This window comes from Cyprinodon tularosa, unplaced genomic scaffold, assembly GCF_016077235.1.
Source record: "Cyprinodon tularosa strain WSP-4 unplaced genomic scaffold, ASM1607723v1 ctg115, whole genome shotgun sequence".
Taxonomy (NCBI): domain Eukaryota; kingdom Metazoa; phylum Chordata; class Actinopteri; order Cyprinodontiformes; family Cyprinodontidae; genus Cyprinodon; species Cyprinodon tularosa.
Window position 1 is genome coordinate 647,381 of NW_024037948.1, and position 18,019 is coordinate 665,399.

The following is an 18,019-nucleotide window of genomic DNA, read 5'->3' on the forward strand; positions in this document are numbered from 1 at the left end:
ATCTAAACATTAGATCCACGTACATCAAGTTTTCCATGTCTTCTAGAGAACCAACTCAGGGACCAACAGGGAAATAAAGGATCAGTAGTCTAAACTCGACCCTGGCACTGGACGTTCAAACCAAATTTAAACAAAATTTCTAGTAGCCTACATTATATAAGGATGTTAAATGTTATATTCTATAGTCCGTCCAGTGTGTGCCCACAACAAGGCTAGTCAGCAGCCCCCCAGTTGCCTTCTTCAACCATTGCCTATCCCTAAACATCTGTGGTCTCATATTGCCTTTAATTTCGTTACTACACTACCACCATCTAAGGGTTGCAGCACTATCCTCACTATAACATACCGTCTCTCCAAAGCCTGCCACCTCATCCCTCGTCGTTGACTCCCGTTGTCCCTTGAGACAGCTTAGCTCCTGACTGAGCATCCCGCCTTTACGGAATCCCTTGTGAAATCCTGTTGGACAGGGGTCCGCAATTTATCTCCCAGATTTGGAAGGTTTGTACTTCTTTGGGGGCCAAGACTGCTCTAAGCTCAGGTGTTTATCACCAAACAAATGGTCAATCTGAATGCATGAACCAGGAGATGGAGGCATCCTTTCACTACCACTGTTCGTCACACCTGTCATCATGGAGTACTTAGTTTCCTTGGATCGATATGTACGTAACTGTCACACTTTGTTTGCTACTGGTCCGTCTAAATTATTGTCCTCTCTAGGATCCAAACCTCACCTGTTTCCATCTGACCAGCAGGGCATTGCAGTTACCTCAGTCAAACACCACATTCAGCTCTTCAGATGAGTCTGGTACCTGACAGTTTCTGCTTTGAACTGGTCAGTGGAAACAAATCCACTTCTGGCCGATCGGAAAAGGACTCCTACTCCCCAGTACTTACCTGGAAAAAAGGGTTGTCTATCAACTCATGACATTAACCTAAAGGCTTCTAATTGCAAACTCTCTCCCACATTCATCGCTCCATTTTAAATCCAGGCAGTACTCAGTCACTCCGCAGTTTGCCTTAAGCTGCATTATCATTTCAAGATTCATCCTGTTTTTGCACATCTCTCTGATCAAGCCCGTCCTGTCTAGTCCTGATCAGTCTGCTTCCTCCCCTCAGTCACAAAGTTCATCTGACTTCCTGCTGTTTTCTGCCTTCAGATTCTTGTTGCTTTTGTAAATAAAACATTAAAATGCACTGGTTCTCCGTGTGAATCTGCATTTGGGTCAAACAACTACAAACCAGCTAGACAAAAAAAGACACCACAGTCATCCATGCCTCAGACCAGATTTTTCTCCTACTCAGGAGGGAAGTAATCGCAGGAACCCACAACACAAACACTTATGCATATACATAATCACTCCTAGAATCACCATCAGCAGCTTCTCCTGACTATGTATTTAAGAAAGGGACATTTTCAGGAGAATAATTTATTTTCTTCTTCTGTGGAAAATGTTAAAAGATATTACCTTTCAATAGCTAACTTTAACTTCTTTTGCTGAAATAATTTCAGTGTGACCCTTCTAGAAGCTGTCTACCAGAGAGATTATACAGCTTTAAACTCTGTAAAACCTGTAAACTGTGTTTAAAGTCACTAACAAAATCTCAAAGAAACACCGTACTGGGAGTGCGTAATGGTAAGCTAGGTGTGCTTGATCAAAGTATCTCAAAACCATAACACCTCTGTTGCTACCCTTTACAGGGTCCATTTTCCAAAATAATGTATTTTGGCTAAACATGTCATGCTCATTACACTGCAGAATGAATGAATAAATAGAGGAATCAATAATGTTGATTAAAAAATGTACTTTTATTGCAGTTCAACTGGCTAAAAATATTTAATATTTTTTTAGATCAAGACTATGTGACCAAAAACGACTCCAACACTGGTGGAGCATTTTGGCCCTGTTAAAAAAATTACTTATTAATGAATAATTTTGCATGTAATCTCCTCTCCTTTCAAATAGTTCATTTCATGATTTGGAGTAAGTGCCTGAACTGACATACTTTGGGAGTTTAAGTGTAAAACTATTGCCTCCTTTAACTCTAACTAGTGGCTGCAACCTCAGAACCTAATAATGGGAGATAGAGACATAAGTGATTGTTTAAACACAGCTATAGGCCCTGGTTTAAATATCCACACAAAGTAGTTCAAGGTCTACCACATGAAAGAAATGAAAACTAAACTGATTTATTGTCTTTATGTTTAAATTAACTTCTGTTGGTCTATTGAAAACAAAGATTTGCAAACCAATTGGACCTATTTACTGTTTTTTCTCAGTTAAGTATTAAAATATGTGAGCAGGCTTTTCAGCAAGTGTATAGGAACATTCTTGTCCTACTACTACTAAGAGTGGCAATATTTCTAACGCCACCACACATCAGGCTAGAAGCCAAAGCATGGATCGATTTGGAGCTTGATGAGGATATAAGAGAGACAAATCAATGCATTAGGTATGGAACGGGCTGCTGGAAAAGCCATTCAGTGTTTCAGAGCATAAGAGCTGAGGTAAAGAGCTAATTGTTTTTTGGGGGACACTAAAACATGGTACGTCCTTTTTTGTTTTACCAACTTTATTAATATGTTGTATATTTTGGTTTAGTTTGAGCTTGTGCTTTATTCTAGCTTAATTCAGATTTTTTTTTTTAAAGCATTTACAATTTTTTTCTGTTTTTTTTACCATTGAAGATTTACTGGAATCTCTTTGGGCTTCCCAACATCAAAAAGTAGTGTTGTTTAGTTGAAGAACAAAGCTAAATTTATAAAAAAAAAAAAAACTTGGAAAGGTGTAGTGTGTACCGACATTTAGTGTGTATTCAATAAAAACTTTTTATTAAAAAAGCTGTAGCTCAGTTCAGGTGAATTATGTTGAAAATCGCATTTTCACACCTTTAACAGGTTATTAAATCTGAATAACTGCTGAGTCCCCCTAAGCCCCCCATGGCCTCAGCTGACACAAACCACTTGGATTCCTGACGTAAAGATCCCTAGGATGGCGTATAAATACGATTTGGCTATAGGAAACCTTGGTTATCTAATACATATATATAATGAAGTGTTATTTTAAGGATATGTCCCGTAAAAATCTTCAAGGTGTAAACATAGAACTTTGCCTAACAACACCCTAACAATAACCAATTATTCTGACCCTCTGCAGTTAGACTACTTTTCCCTCTGAATAAAATAAAAAATCAATATCCTTATGGTTCATGAATTAAACCCATTTCTATGTTGTCTATGGACACAGGAGGCCATTCAGTCCTTCTAATACTGCTTTGAGATCAAACTTATATTTTTCAAAAGCCATAGTTTCTTAAAAATAGAGCATAATCGAAGGCTGACCCCTGGATGTTATAACTGCTTTCCCTACAAATCCTCTGGCTCCTGTTTTCTTCAGGCTTAGGACTTCAAAACTTCCTTCTTCTTGCTTCTGTCTTGAGCTTATAAATATTTTATCTTACCCTAAGAATAGTCTAATACAGACATTCTGATTACTTTTCAAATTCTTTGGGGTATCACTGGTCTGGGAGGGGGGCTTAGTGGTTAGGGCATCAAGCTTGGAATCCTGAGCTTCTGAGTTCGAGCCCCACTCCCACAGACTGCCACTCTGGATCCCTGAACAAAGACCCTTAACCCCATACTGCTCCCTGGGTGCCCCACAATGGCAGCCCACTGCTCCTCAAAGGGATGGGTTAAATGCAGAGAGTTCATTTTATTGCTCTGTACTTGTGACATCATAATGACACTAAAACTCTGGAAAAATCATCCGGTCTGCTTATTTTTTTCTTTCTTCTGGATATAAACTTCTTATCTGGCCCATTTTGTTTGGTCTTGAATGTTCTATTTATTCTGCTCATTGGAACCCTTACATCTACCTAAATCTTACCCTAAACCTTCTTCAAGCGCTCACTAAGACAAAGGGTCTGTTTCTTCTGCTCCTTGGAACCCTCTCTCGAGTGGTTGAGCTGGGATGACAGGGAGGCTGGAGCCTCCAGCCCCCTAACTTCATCTTCTGAAATGAAGTATCGAAGCAGGAGTCCAGGAGCAAGCCGGAGAGCCAGACTCTTGGACAAGCAAGTCCTTATAACTTGTCCAGAAAAAAAGAAACTCATCAATTATTCACACTCATTTTGTTGCATTTTACACATCAGTGTAAAATAATGATTTTACAAGCTCTTAGTTTTGTCATAAGTGCAAAGAAATTGTAAGAACAATGTACAATGTAACATTGTACAATGGTTAAACTCAGTATGAAGAGAAGGATTCTCTTTATTTGTCACTTCCTCCTTTAAAGTAACTTCAAAAATCACATTTTATCCACAGCACAGCACCTTATACACACTTCTTATGGGATTTAATTTCTTCATAAAGAGGTTTCAGGCTCCCAGCTGTGGCTACACAGGAAGCGCTGCTGCGACTAGGGTGACACATTATTTCCTGATTGGCTCCCTACAGTCAGTTGTAATGTTGGCTTATAATGCTTCAGTCGAGTTCATGATTTCCTTAATTATGAGGATTACTTCAAATTTCTTTGAGGGGAAACAAGGCTGACTTCACCTCACATGACAAGGGGCCATTTTAACATGTAAGTATATTCTTCGATCAAAGTGATCTCCTTGTAGCAATTGGTGTATATTTAAGGTCAGTGTCCTGTTAAGATCATGAACCTCCAATTGGGAATTTCTAATATTTATATTGGAAACTGGTCCAATATCAGCCAAAAAATGAACATTTAAATATATCATCTTGCATCTCTAATATCTGCATGCTGACAGAAACACTCCATTTCTGTCAACTAATCCCAGAATTTGGTTAACAATAAATAGGCCAGGTGTCCTCTAAGTTATGACTCTTGATCGAGCCTTGTCTTAAATTCCAAAAACAAAATATCTAATTAAATTATGGATGATTTGTGCTGGTATTGTATTGGGTCCACATCATTATCGGTCAATGCTTAAAGCTGCAATACCAGTATTTAGCAGGGTGCGATAGAAAGCGGTCATTATTTAACAGTCAATATGTTCGTAGATTTAAATCCCAGCAATGGTCTTTCTTTGTTAAGATTGCATGTTGTTCCCATGAATGTTTTCTTTAAGTTGTCTCTCTTTCTGAGAAGCAAAACAAGCATGTTAGGTTGACCTGGAAAACTGAACTACCCAAATGTATGAGTATGCTTATCTCAATAAACCACCTCAGGGTGCACAGATGGATAGGTAGAAAATCTGGAATTTCTGTAAGGATTTAAAGGAAAGTTCTTGGTTGATATTTTACATATAATGTTCTACGTTTAAATAAAGAATTTAAATCTACTTTAAGTTATATTTCTGTTGCCATTTTGCTGATAGCCCTCCACATCCCCTGAAGGTACAAGAGTCACCTTGCCCCGGAGTGCAGGGAAGGAAACCAATGACCATTTCATAGCCTGTCATGCTCTAAAGATGCTCATATTTATACACAGTATAGACACAAAGGATTGCACAAGTAAACACACAAAAGCTGTTGTGTAATGCTCAGAACTCTGCATTTCATGGCTGTGCACAAAGCTTATTAGCTCAGGAAGAGCTACAAATTAAGAAAAAGGGAGCTAAAGCAGTTTAGTTTTAAAGGAACATTACCCTCTGTAAAACTGGAAATGTGTCATTGAATGACAATAAAAACAGGACTGCAGCTGCAGCACTGACAGATTGCAGGACACACTTTTAATCTGCTGTTTCCAAACTATTCCCTTGCAAAGGTGGGGCTGTGAGAAAAAACTGACTAGCTTTAGGTTATTACAGATTTTTTTAAAGAGAGGAGCAGCAGAAAATAATAGCTTATATTTAGGGAAACCTTCAGATACAAAAAGGAGAAGGTGTCTTCTCTGATCTAGGGAAGGAGATACAACAAAGAGCTCACATAGGGAAGAATGCTGGTGTCATTGTCCAACATAAGGTTTTAGCAAACAGTTCTGTAAAAAGGATTTGTCCTCTTACGCATTTTCTCTGTTTTTGCTGATTTGGTGACATCTTTTAATTTGTAAAGAAAGAGTCAAATTTCTAAAAATCTACCATTTTTCTCCAGTTTGTAGAAATAATATTTTTAAACTGTATTTTGTAGTTTTTCAGGTTCTCTTTGTAAAATATTGATTATGTTTGATGATCTGAACCATGCAAGAAAGCAACATTAGTAGAAACATGGAAGGGGTTAATATTATTTAATTGCACTGTGTTCTTACTTTAGTTTCAAAAAGCAGATCTAGCAGATCTAGACAATGGAATAAAACAGAGCTATGATAATTAAGGTGCCAGTGATGCAACAAGACGTAGCAGCGTTTGCAGCATTGATATTCACAGATGGTATAACATGCTTTTATCTTTGTGCTTCAGGCAGAATTAAATGGATATATGGAAGAAAGGATGTTTGCACAAATGTAAGGCTGCAATGTCTCTGATTTGGAAAAAATTTGTAAATGTGTCAACTGAGAGCAACGTATCCAGTGTCATTGTATGTTATCTAAGCTCTATATAAACATGAATTACCATCTATTAAATATGTTTTTTTAAATTATATGTTTATGTTCAAATAGCTAACCACAGCAGAAGTGTTTATACAAATTAGGTTAAATGATACAGTCAGTTATTTTGTACTACTCTAAAATAAAGAAATCCGAAAGGAAAACATTTGAAATATCTAGGAGTTATTTTGAATTATAAACATAAATATAAAGTTACTGATTATGTATTGAAAACTAAATAAGATCTTAGGTGATTGTAGTGGGTCCTTGAGAATGATGAAATCTTACACACAACTTCCAACATGTTGAGATTTAACCAGCTTGACCAAACATTTCTGCAAAATAACAAATCAACCTTGAATATGTCAAAGTTGATTAAGATGAGGATCCTCAGTATATTCTTTCTAAATATATCATTGTTAATACTTTTCAGTGAAAAAAGAGAAAAATATATTATTCTCAGACAGGCTGAATTGGTTTTACAGCAACTCTAATGAAGTACATTTGTAAAACAGAAACCTGTGTGAGCTCTTTAATCTGTGTTTTTAATTTTTTTATTCTCAGTGATGTTACATGGATGGATTCAGTCAACTTTTCTGTTTTTATCAGATGTGAAGCATGTTGCTTAATATTAAGACAATTAAAAGTAGTGTTGCACCGATACCGATACCAGTATCGGACGGGGCCCCGATACTGCCCTAAGATGGTGGTATCGGTATCGGCGAGTACCAACAAATAGGGCACCGATACCATTTTGAGAGCCATAAGTTTATTCAACTATTGTCACCCATTCCAGGTAGGCAATAAAAACTTTTTATTTTTATTATCCAGTAGAACTTTTTAATAAAAACTTCTACTGGATTCACTTTGTGTTAGATTTTTTCCTGCTTCACAAAGGTAGGCAGCAGCTTGACAAAGCCATGATGGCAATTATTCTACATTATTATGGTATCGATATCGGCCGATACTGCACAGCCAGGTATCGGGTATCGGGGCCAAAAAATGGCATCGGTACAACACTACCGTATTTTCACGACTATAAAGCGCACTTAAACGTCTTTTTTTTTCCTCAAAATGTGCGGTGCGCCCTATGGTGCGGTGCGCCCTATGTGTGTTGTAACTGCGACTTTTGAGACCACCTCATTGAGGAGATGATGAAAGAGTGGCTGAATGTAAGGAGACCAGGTGTTTTTTTTCCACCCCTCACCATTGCTGTTAATATGTAACTCCATGCGTGCCCATCTCACAGCTGATGTGAAAAACATGGGGAAACAAATGAACGCTGTGCTGGCTGTTCAACCGCTCGACATCGGTGTGAACCGGACCCAGCAGGTGCAGCAGAAGCAGCGAGTTTACATGCAAAGTCAATGGTTGACGCGCATATAGGTGCAGCAAAAGGTCCTGCAGCGCATTTTGGTGCAGCACGTCGGGAGCGTTTAAGCATCTGACGCACCGCCAACGCGCTGCTGCTGCTCAGATGGAAAAATTGAAGTTTTGCTGCTGGACGCGCCGCATCAACCAATCAGAGAAGCTGATTTGGGAGCTGACAGCTAGACAGACACTGCGCTCTGATGACATATGATATTAACGCAAATGAAAAAGGCTGGATGAATGAGGAGATGATGAAAGGCAGGTGTATGTGAGGAGACCAGGTGCTTTTTTCCACGCATCACCATCGCTGCATGCCCATCTCACAGCCGATGTGAAAAAAAGATGAATCAAATGAACGCTGTGCTCGCCGTTATCTCGGGGGTCTGACAAAGGAACTTCAACCGCTTGACATCGGTGTGGAGCGGCCATTCAAAGTAAGGCTGCGAGGGGCGTGGGAGCGATGGATGACAGACAGAGACCACAGTTTCAGGATAAGTGGAAGGCAGCGCCGTGCAAGTTACGCCACCGTTTGCGGATGGATTGTAGATGGACTGTGTCTGCTGGCTCTGTTGTTCAAGCTTTCGCAAAAGCCGGCATTATTTCTGAGGAGCTGCGCTGCACGGAAAGTGACTCTGACAGCGAAGAAGGGGAAACTGGCATGTCTGATTTAGCGCAGCTGTTTTATTCAGAGGAATGCTGAGGATAACAGAGGATGATGACTTTGATGGGTTTGATTAATACTTTGTAATAAATACATGAATAAAGCACAATCATACTCAGGTTTGCTCCCGCTCTATTTTTCTACCTGAAAACTTAATTCAACAGCAGCCTCTGGGCGGGTCTCCTCCTCTTCAGCGCGGTGGCTGGCAGGTGTTTTTTCATCTAAATAATCTAAATCTTGCAGCTATATTTGCTGTGATCAGTTGGAATAAAGTAGTTTTAATATGTTTTTAAGTGAGAAAGTCCACCTGAAAACTTCATAATTGCAGTCAGTTCATCCAGATTATCTATTTCTGTCGGAGGCGCTCAGACCCCCACATACCAGCGGTGCACCGACAGGAGAAATCCTTTCGTTCACCGCGGCTGCTGGCAGGTGTTTTTCATCTAAATAATTTTAGCTGCAGGCACCAGGATACCGGTAATAAAAGTGAACATATTCCGTCGGCAGGTTTCAGGATTTTAAGTTAATTTAGGAGTGATCACAGCACTGTGTCATCTGCGATGTGTCTGTCTCACGGCCAGCTGCCAGGTTTGATTAATACTTTGTAATAAATACATGAATAAAGCACAGTCATACTCAGTTTTGCCCCCGCTGTATTTTTAAATACGCAGTAGAGGTATTTAAAGGTAGTAGAGGACATGTACCTGTATATAAAAAACGCGCCCTATAGTCCGGTGCGCCTTATGTGTGTGTTAAATACAGAAATGGGACACAGAACTGAGAGTGCGCCTTTTAGTCCGGTGCGCCTTATGGTCGTGAAAATACGGTAATTAAAAGTAAACATAAAATCATTATGATGGCACATTACTATTACAGATTGGTTGGTTTTAAGGAGGAGGAGGTCACAAACAAAAGGACAATAGACACATGGGCCAACCAGAAGCCTTGGATGATTAACAAGGTGCAAGTAAGACTTAAAGAGCAAAATGTTTTCTTTAAATCTGGTGATGCTGTGACACTGAGACACAGGCCAAACTGAACCATGCCATCAGGGCAGCAAAGCACATCCACAATCAGAAGATCCAAGGCTTCTTCCAGGACCCCAGCAACACCAGACAACTGTGGCAGGGCATCCAGAACATTACAGATTCCAAAGCACCAACCACACCCTTCCAGGACAACATCAGCTTCCTTAATTAGCTCAACGATTTCTTTGAAAGCTTTGAAGCTCTGAAGAACACCTCTGCGAGGAAAAACACATGGAAAAATATTCCCGACCCAATTTTTATATATTATGTGCAGTGAAATACCAGATTGTTCATTTCATTTCATTTCATCATCTTAATCCATGCTGCTACCACACTTGTCTTATTACCCGCATTCTTTATTTTCAGATCCCAACTCCATATTGCAGTAAAATCACTTTTTTTCTCAGCTCTTTAATATTTACAGCTATATTTAAATAGTTATTTTTTTTAACTATCCACAGTATTCATTACCCAACCTACATACAGACCTTTCTGTACCTGGTAGCCAAGCAACAACATCCCAGTGTCAATTTCACTATCTGGCTTTGTACAATGACATTAAAGGAAGTCTGAGTCTAAACCATGGGAATTAACAATAAACATTTTTAGCTAAAATATATATATATATATGATTGGTACCCTAGATGAAAAAGTATTTATCAAAGTTACCAGAAAATGTCTAATTTCCCCACATTTAGCCCCATTCTCTCCTCAAGCTTCCAGTTTATGTCAGATAAAGTCCTGCTGTTTGTTTAAAGCCATAAATGACCTTGCTCCAGCATATTTGCCTGAACTGTTCGCCACCACATAAGGGCTCTTGTTTCAGAACTAGGTGCTAAAGATGGGGGTGATCTTCTATGATCCACTAACGTCTTTAAATCACAGCTAAAATCATGTGTTCAGACAGGCCTTTCACTCCTGCTCAGCTGTGGATTATGTTTTCTTTTACTTTGTATTGAAGTTTTATTTTTCCTTATAGCTTGTGGAATTGTAATTTTAAACTTTTTTTATTCTCTTTTATTTTATGCCTTGGACAGGATTTTTGAAATGTGATACATATTAATAAACTTTGAAAAGTGTGCCAAAATAAATGTATCTGTTAGCAGTATATGTGGGATGCTGTTAAAGTCTGAAAAACAATCAAGTACTATATGTTCTCCTCATTTTGAATTCAGAACTCAACCTAACTGCGTTAAAGTATGATAAATAACATAATTGAGGCTGAACTATTAAACATTTTTTGTTTGAAAAATGACTTTTAAAATGTATTCAATCAATCTCTGCTATGCTGTCTTTATTCATTATTCAAGGACTTTATTACATTGAAGTTTGAAAATCCTATAGCCGATACTAGTGTCTGAAAAGCATTGTTTTCTGTAAATGACCCTCTGACCATTCTCAATGTTCTGTTTTCAGGTATAACATTTCTGTCTTGTGTTCCTCGACTTCTTTAATAAATGGTCTCTTATCCTTTGATAACCATTTGATTTTTTTAGGGTATATCAATCTATTTCAGTTTATTCTTTTCATTTTCCTCCCATCTTCCTTTTAAAAAGGAATCTGTGAGCTGTCACAGCCTCATTTCCAATCCGTTTGATGTTTTAATCTACTTAATCTTTTTTTTTTCCAGAGCCCCGCCATTACATTTCCTCTCCCATTCATTTCCTTCATGGTTACATTTCCAGAGTTCCTCCAGCTCATGTTTTATGACCAGCAATGATATATTTTAATTTTCTCTTATCAACCATCTAAGATTTTTGCCCACTTGTGCTTCTGTTCCTTAAGGAAAGGAGGCGCCTGATCTCTCGATGCTTCCTGCTGGTTAGCAAGCAGCATTCACAGAACGGATTATTTCTTTTTAATCATCTTGGGCACAACATCAAAAGGATGCCTGCGAGTAAGATAAGAATAGAAAACGAATGCTATTTATAAGTTGCTTCAAATAATGCCTAAAAGCTGAAACAAGAGCAGTGTCAAGTTTGTTCACACTCACAGAGAAGCGTCTCTTCGACCGACCAACAGACGGAGACGGTTTATATGATTCTTTAACCTGAATGCACTTCCAATTTAATGATGTCTAATTCCGATTATAATTTTATATTAGCATGCTGAAATGCAACTAATTCTTGAATGACAATGGCCTGTATCGACAAAACTTTGAATTGTCCACAAACGACCCCATTACCACATAAACACATAAACACAGTTTTGTTGCTGACAGCTGACTGATGTTGGCCTCATGAAGATCAGTGATCTCTCTTAATTAAACATGATGTGTCACCGAGAAGCAAATGACAGAGAAAAAGTAAGGAGAACAATAATGGAGCAGAAAAAGGTAGCCAAAGAGGATGAAGCTGAAATTGGAGCAGAGGATAAGTGGGGGTGGCAAAAGAGAGTGAAAGAAGAAGAAGATGCAGAAGGAAATGAGAGTGGGAGTGTGATGGATAGATGGAAGGACAAGGAGAAGAGGGAGACATGACTAGAAGAGGTGAAAGCAGATGAGGTCAGAATGTATTGATCCTGACATGTCTGTCCTGCAGCAGGTCTGACTAAACATTACCACTGAACACTGGAGCAGGAGGCCAGACATGCTCAGCGCTGTGGGCCACTACACAGACATGAGGAACACACACTGTACAGACACACACAGTCACATCTCCTCACCTGTCAAGTTCATCTACACCAGATGTTTACATAAGCTGTGTACAACAAATGATCTTTTCTTAGATTAAATCAGACTAAAGGTTTCCGGTTTTATCTTTATTCGCTTTATCAAATTAATTTAGACATAAGATAGATTTTTGTATTTATTTTATTTCTGTAAAGAGTATACACTAATGCCTCTTTTCCACAGACTCCATCTGGCCTGGATCTACTCCATCCCACCGATTTTAAAATGTTTTTATAACTCAGTCTGTGATTTTGCCTACTTCTGAACAGATCCAAATAAAGCAAGTAACAGTACTGAAAAAAGCAGCAGAGGAAACATTTGCAAATTGGTGGGGTGGAGTAGAGACAGGCCAAGTGGAGGCAGTGGAAAGGGAGCATTAGGATGACTTTCAACAGTTGGGGAAAACATAGACAGTCATTTTAAAGTTTCCTATCTGGCTAACTTAAAAAAAATGGTATTTAAGTTTAAATCAACAGTCCGATATGTATACTATACCTTTATTTGTGAGGTTTATGGCCGACATGACCATGAACCTGTCTTTCCAGTCATGAGTCATGACCATGAAAAAACTGAAGAAAACCCTCCCATCAGTACAGCTTGGATGTAGAAAAATTATGTGTAGGAGATTTGCAGATACCTTTAAGAGAAAAGAACACTATAGGAAAATATTCAGAGGTAGGTAGGAACTAGTTACAGTTATACAGTTAGATTAACTTGAGTAAATTTTTGAAAACTATTTCTATTTTTAGGAGTATTTGTACTACACAATACCTTTTACTTTCACGTCAATAACATTTTTATCAGTTAAGAGGAGATATTGCCGCTGGATGTTCTTTATCCTTTTCTAAAATATATGTATTACAGACTTAATGTAAAGATTTATATCTATAGGTTTATGTTTTTATTTTTTTTCTACTTGTTATTTAGTAATAATGTTACATATTAGTATTTATTTTTTATATATACTCTGAAATAGCAGAATTTGCATAAAACTATGTCTGAGACAGAGATATCAGTTTAAACATTACATAAGTTTTTATGAGCCAACAAATAGATAGTTCAGAGGCAATTGCTTAAAAATGTGTGCATGACCTAGACTGCCTACAGACAGGATTTGTGAGAGATTAACAATTCCCTCAAAGGATCTCTTTCTTTAATTTGGTCTTTATCAATTAATAAAAAAAAATGTGTGTGCACCCAGCTTTAACTGATGCATAATAGTGAAAGTAAGATATAATAGCAAAATGTTTAACCTGGGTTTGAAAAACAGATTTAAACCCAGACATATTTTGTACAATTAACCATTGCATGTAACTGGGCATTACAGTAGAAAATCAGTTAAGATCCAGATAACTGCAAACTTTTTTTAAATAAGTTCTAATGCTGTCTGTGACTGAAGGGGATCCAGGGGCAGTGACCCATAATGTTTCTGTGACTTTCAAGAGCTGATACTTTAAAGGTACACTATGCAACCGGTGTTGATTTTCCAGCGAGGCTCCCCCCAGAGGGCGAAAGTAAAAGTGCACTGTCGTAAATATGCACAGCTGTTCTCCTGGTTTCTCCGTCAAGCCAGGCGCGGTTGTTTTGAGCTTTGCAGACAGGCGAACGCAACGAATGACTAACTGCACAAAGATCGGCACTGTGCTAGCAACGAGCATGCTTTTAACGGGGGGGTGTAGCAATTCTCGCCTTAAAGCAAGACCGACTCTCGCGAGACTTCTGAGCCTGTGGGTGAGGGCCGAGGGCTCCTGCAATTGCAAGTGCAGTATTTCCCCCACAGACCACCAGGGCGGCCGAGAATACCTTTGTTCAACCTGAAATGACTCATTTAATCATCCAAAACGTTATGGAACACATTCATTAACTGAAAAATGTTGCATAGTGATAGATCCCATTGTAGAAAATTATTCTTTACATTACAATTTTTTTATCTAGTGCCACCACTGATATTTTATCCTGACCTTCATATAGAGCATTGGTAGAATATACATAATACGACAGTCAGATGATGACATTGTAGAGGAAAATGAAAACTAACAAAAAGGGCAGATAGTCTCCACACAATGGAAATTGGAGAAGCACTGTTGGGCATCAGAAGCGTACCATGGTGAGAGCAGGATGTCATGAAATATGTAGGAAGGAGCAGCTTAGCACCGGAACACAAAGCCATTAAAGAAAGCCCAGTAAAACGCAGTCAGCTAGAAACATAAAGGTCTATTTCCTGATAATTTAGACATATGCACACAACATCAGTTAAAAGCCCCAAACACCCATTTCACAGCGGTGCACTCTTGCTTTTAAACATCTTGTGGTGAAAATACACACTTTAATATTTTCTCCTGTATAAACACTCTTGAATATGTTTTGTTGTTTTGTTTAACACTCAAAGAAGCAAGCATGCAAGTGTTATGTCCACGTGAGCACTAAAGAACAAGGGTAGCACACATAGACATGCTCTGTTTCACACTCTACTTCTTCCTTTTCTCTTTGTGCATAAAATGATCTCTTTTAAATCATTGATTGAATCCATGCAAAGTATCAGCAAGATACTCGGCTACAGCGAGAGGCTGTTTAGTCATTCGGCTTTACACAACAAGGCTTAGGCGGGCGAATGGTCCTGAGACAAAGTGATGCACTTACAGAAATAGTGTGACAGTTACTGATAGTCAGCTATTCTCAGCAGAGATGGAGGGGAGAACATTTTACAGTTTGTCAATATTTTTTTATATCAATAGAGGCATCAATCAATCAGCCAAAAATTTTATTTTTTCCCCTTTATCAGCTATGATGATGAGCAGGTCAAACACTGGGTTACTTTCTCCTGCATTCAGATGCTTTAAAACACATCCTCTCAATTCCAGTGTAAGTAATCAAAATAGCAGATACCTTTTGACAAAGGTTAGAGTGTATTCTTTAACTGATAAATTAGGGAAATCTAAGTCATTCATTGTCTGTTGGATTTATAAAGTCAACTCAATTTAAAAAAATCATATGATAAATGTTCCCCTTTATTAATGTGTTTTTAAAAAAAAAAAGGAATCCGCAGAATATACCCAAACTCCAAACTGGTATCAGAAAAAAAGAAAGAAAATGAAACCTGGACCTGTGCATCAGAATTAGGATAATTATTTTTCTTTTTTTTTTTATAATATTTATATTTTACTTTTGCACAGCACAACAAAGTTCCAGCTAAATGAAATGTCCTCTTATTTTCCAGACCACTCTGTTTGTCTCTTGTATGTAAAAGTTATCGCAGTTTAGAGGTTGAAGACACTGCAGACATTTTATTTCAGTCTAGTTTATCTGTTTAAAACATCCAACTGTATGACTGTCCAAAATGAGAGCCCTAACATGACACTGCCACCACCATGGATGAAAGTTAGCACAGAGGCATGGATGCTTTATTTCTGTACTACTGACTGTCTTCTCTCATTTGATCTAATTGTTTTTCTACAGGTGGCATCAGAGTTCAAAGTTCCTGGGGGGCCCATAAAACTCCTTTTACATGTATGATTAATACAACTATTCCTTATTTGTGCAAATAATTATGTTTTTGATCAAAATTATTTTGCTAAAATGCCATCAGAATGCTTATAATATTAAGTGTATCTCAGCCCCCCCTTTAGTGTCCACCACATTGGATCAGTCCATTTGCTGCACATGTACAGAAAGGTCAGCAGCAAACCATTTGAAAGCAAACGATGCAAAGAGCAGTGTTGCCAACTTAGCGCTTTTGTCGCTATATTTACTGTAGCGACTTTCAGACCCCTGTAGTACTTTTATTTCAAAAAAGTGCCTAGCGCCACATCTAGGGACCTTTTTCTGCTAGTAAAGATTTCTGCTACTGCTTGGCACTGAACTCTGGTCTCCAGAGCAAGTAAAAAGTAGGGGAAAAAAATCAATTGTTCTACTATTTCTTGACAAATGTCCAGTTCCAATTAGGTTAGAAGATTGTTAATAAACAGTGTTTTTTAAAGATTTTTTTAAATTTATCTTAATAAATAAAATAAAGAAGAAAAACATTTATTTGAATATGAGTGGTTGATATATGTATTCATATTTTTGTTTTTGCATATATAATTCTAATGCCTCTCTGGTGAAGGAAACTGTAGAAAATCTCCTACTTTTGCAACCAACACTTGTTTTTTGGAAAAAACTATATAAATTCTATTTTGTATAATAAGCTAAACTTGAAAAAGAGTTGCTCATTTAATTTATTTACAGCTGCAAGTTAACATGATATTTCTGAGTCATTGTAATACTGTGATCATTACCCTCCAAAAACCACACATATGATCAAAACACCAAGGTTTTCTTTTAAGGTCAAAAGATGCATTACAAGAGGCAAAACCTAAAACTAAAACACCATCAATGGCAACACCTAATCCAACTAAAAACTTTTAAACTGATTATAATATTACAGCACTGAAATGAACTGCCAAATCAGCAGAAGTAGAAGGTATAGGAGCAGACATTAAAAGGAAACAAATTGGACATTTTTTCTGTGTGTGCGCCTGCTGAGATTTATATATCTGTAAGACAAATATTAGGCATAAATAAATTAGAATAAAATAATGTCAAATTTGAATGAGAAAATCCATTTAGATATGGGCGTCTCAATCATTTTCTTAGTTTTATTAATAACATGTCTCTTGGGGCATCAACCTGCAGCAAAATCATAGAAATAAACAGAATCTTCATTTAATACAACTTTCTCTGGATGTTTACAATCAATAACAAATGATTACTTTCATAACCACCACGCCCAGTCTCAGCTTCATCATTTTTTCCTTTAATATGAAGCAAAGTTCATCCTAACTTCTCTCCATACAACTCACATTTATATTGCTATTTATATTCACATTTATATCCGTGTCTCTCTCTGTCACTGTATGGAGCAAAGCAAAGCATCCTACAGGAAATTATAACAGGAAATGATAGCAGGGAAGGATGCGCACAAAACGATGTTTCTCCAAGCAAACCTCGTGACACGGTGGGAATAATAATCCCCGTAATGCTACAGTTTACCTTCTTTGTTTGTGTTCAAAGATCAAATAAAAAAAGCCACATCCACGAGGCTTTCCTCTACCTGAATGGTGCACGAGATCTCAGAGTCATCCAGTAACCTGATCGTGCAGAGGAGCTCCTGGTCCAAGGAGCGGATGCTGGGGCTGCGAAACCGGAGCATTTTCATCCTTGAGTCGGCGTCGGTCTCAGCTCCTCATGTCAGTGGCCCCGAGCGCGAAACAGACGCAAAGATAATAAATAGATGAATAAAAATGCATCGAAGAGGGGGGTCGCGTTTACGCAAGGCATAACATGTGTCCGTCGGGTCTCGTCAACCTTTGAACCGCCCTTGGAGGTGAATGGATGAATGAATGAATGAATGAATGAATGAATGAATGAATGAATGAATGAATGAATGAGTGGAGGTGAACCGATCAGATAATGGATGGATGCGACAGAGCAGGAGGAAAGAGGTGTTGGATCTATCTGCTGTAGATGGAGCCCGCTGATTGATCTTCAGCAGGGATGATGATCCCCCCCCTCCTCCCCTTTCTCTCTCTCTCTCTCTCTCTCTCTCTCTCTCTCTCTCTCTCTCTCAGTCTGGTTCAATTCAGCTTCCAATGTGTTCATTACATTTCAAATTTCTTTAATATATTTATTAGTGCTTCATATGTATATATATATATACATATATATATATATATACATATATATATACATATATACATATATATATATATATACATATATATATATACATATATATATATATATATATATATATATATAT

General features: G+C 37.9%; 1 protein-coding gene across 6 annotated transcripts in view; it reads right to left on the reverse strand.

The window, feature by feature from the left end:
* Positions 1-17,610, reverse strand: part of frmd3 (FERM domain containing 3) — a 62,458-nt gene extending 44,848 nt beyond the window's left edge. For all 6 annotated transcript variants that reach the window (XM_038305471.1, XM_038305446.1, XM_038305462.1 and 3 more), the window contains exon 1: positions 17,312-17,610. In XM_038305471.1, coding sequence (XP_038161399.1) covers positions 17,312-17,416 — 105 coding nt within the window. In that variant the 5' untranslated portion in view covers positions 17,417-17,610. The remainder of the gene's footprint in view (positions 1-17,311) is intronic.
* Positions 17,611-18,019: the final 409 nt, after the last annotated feature.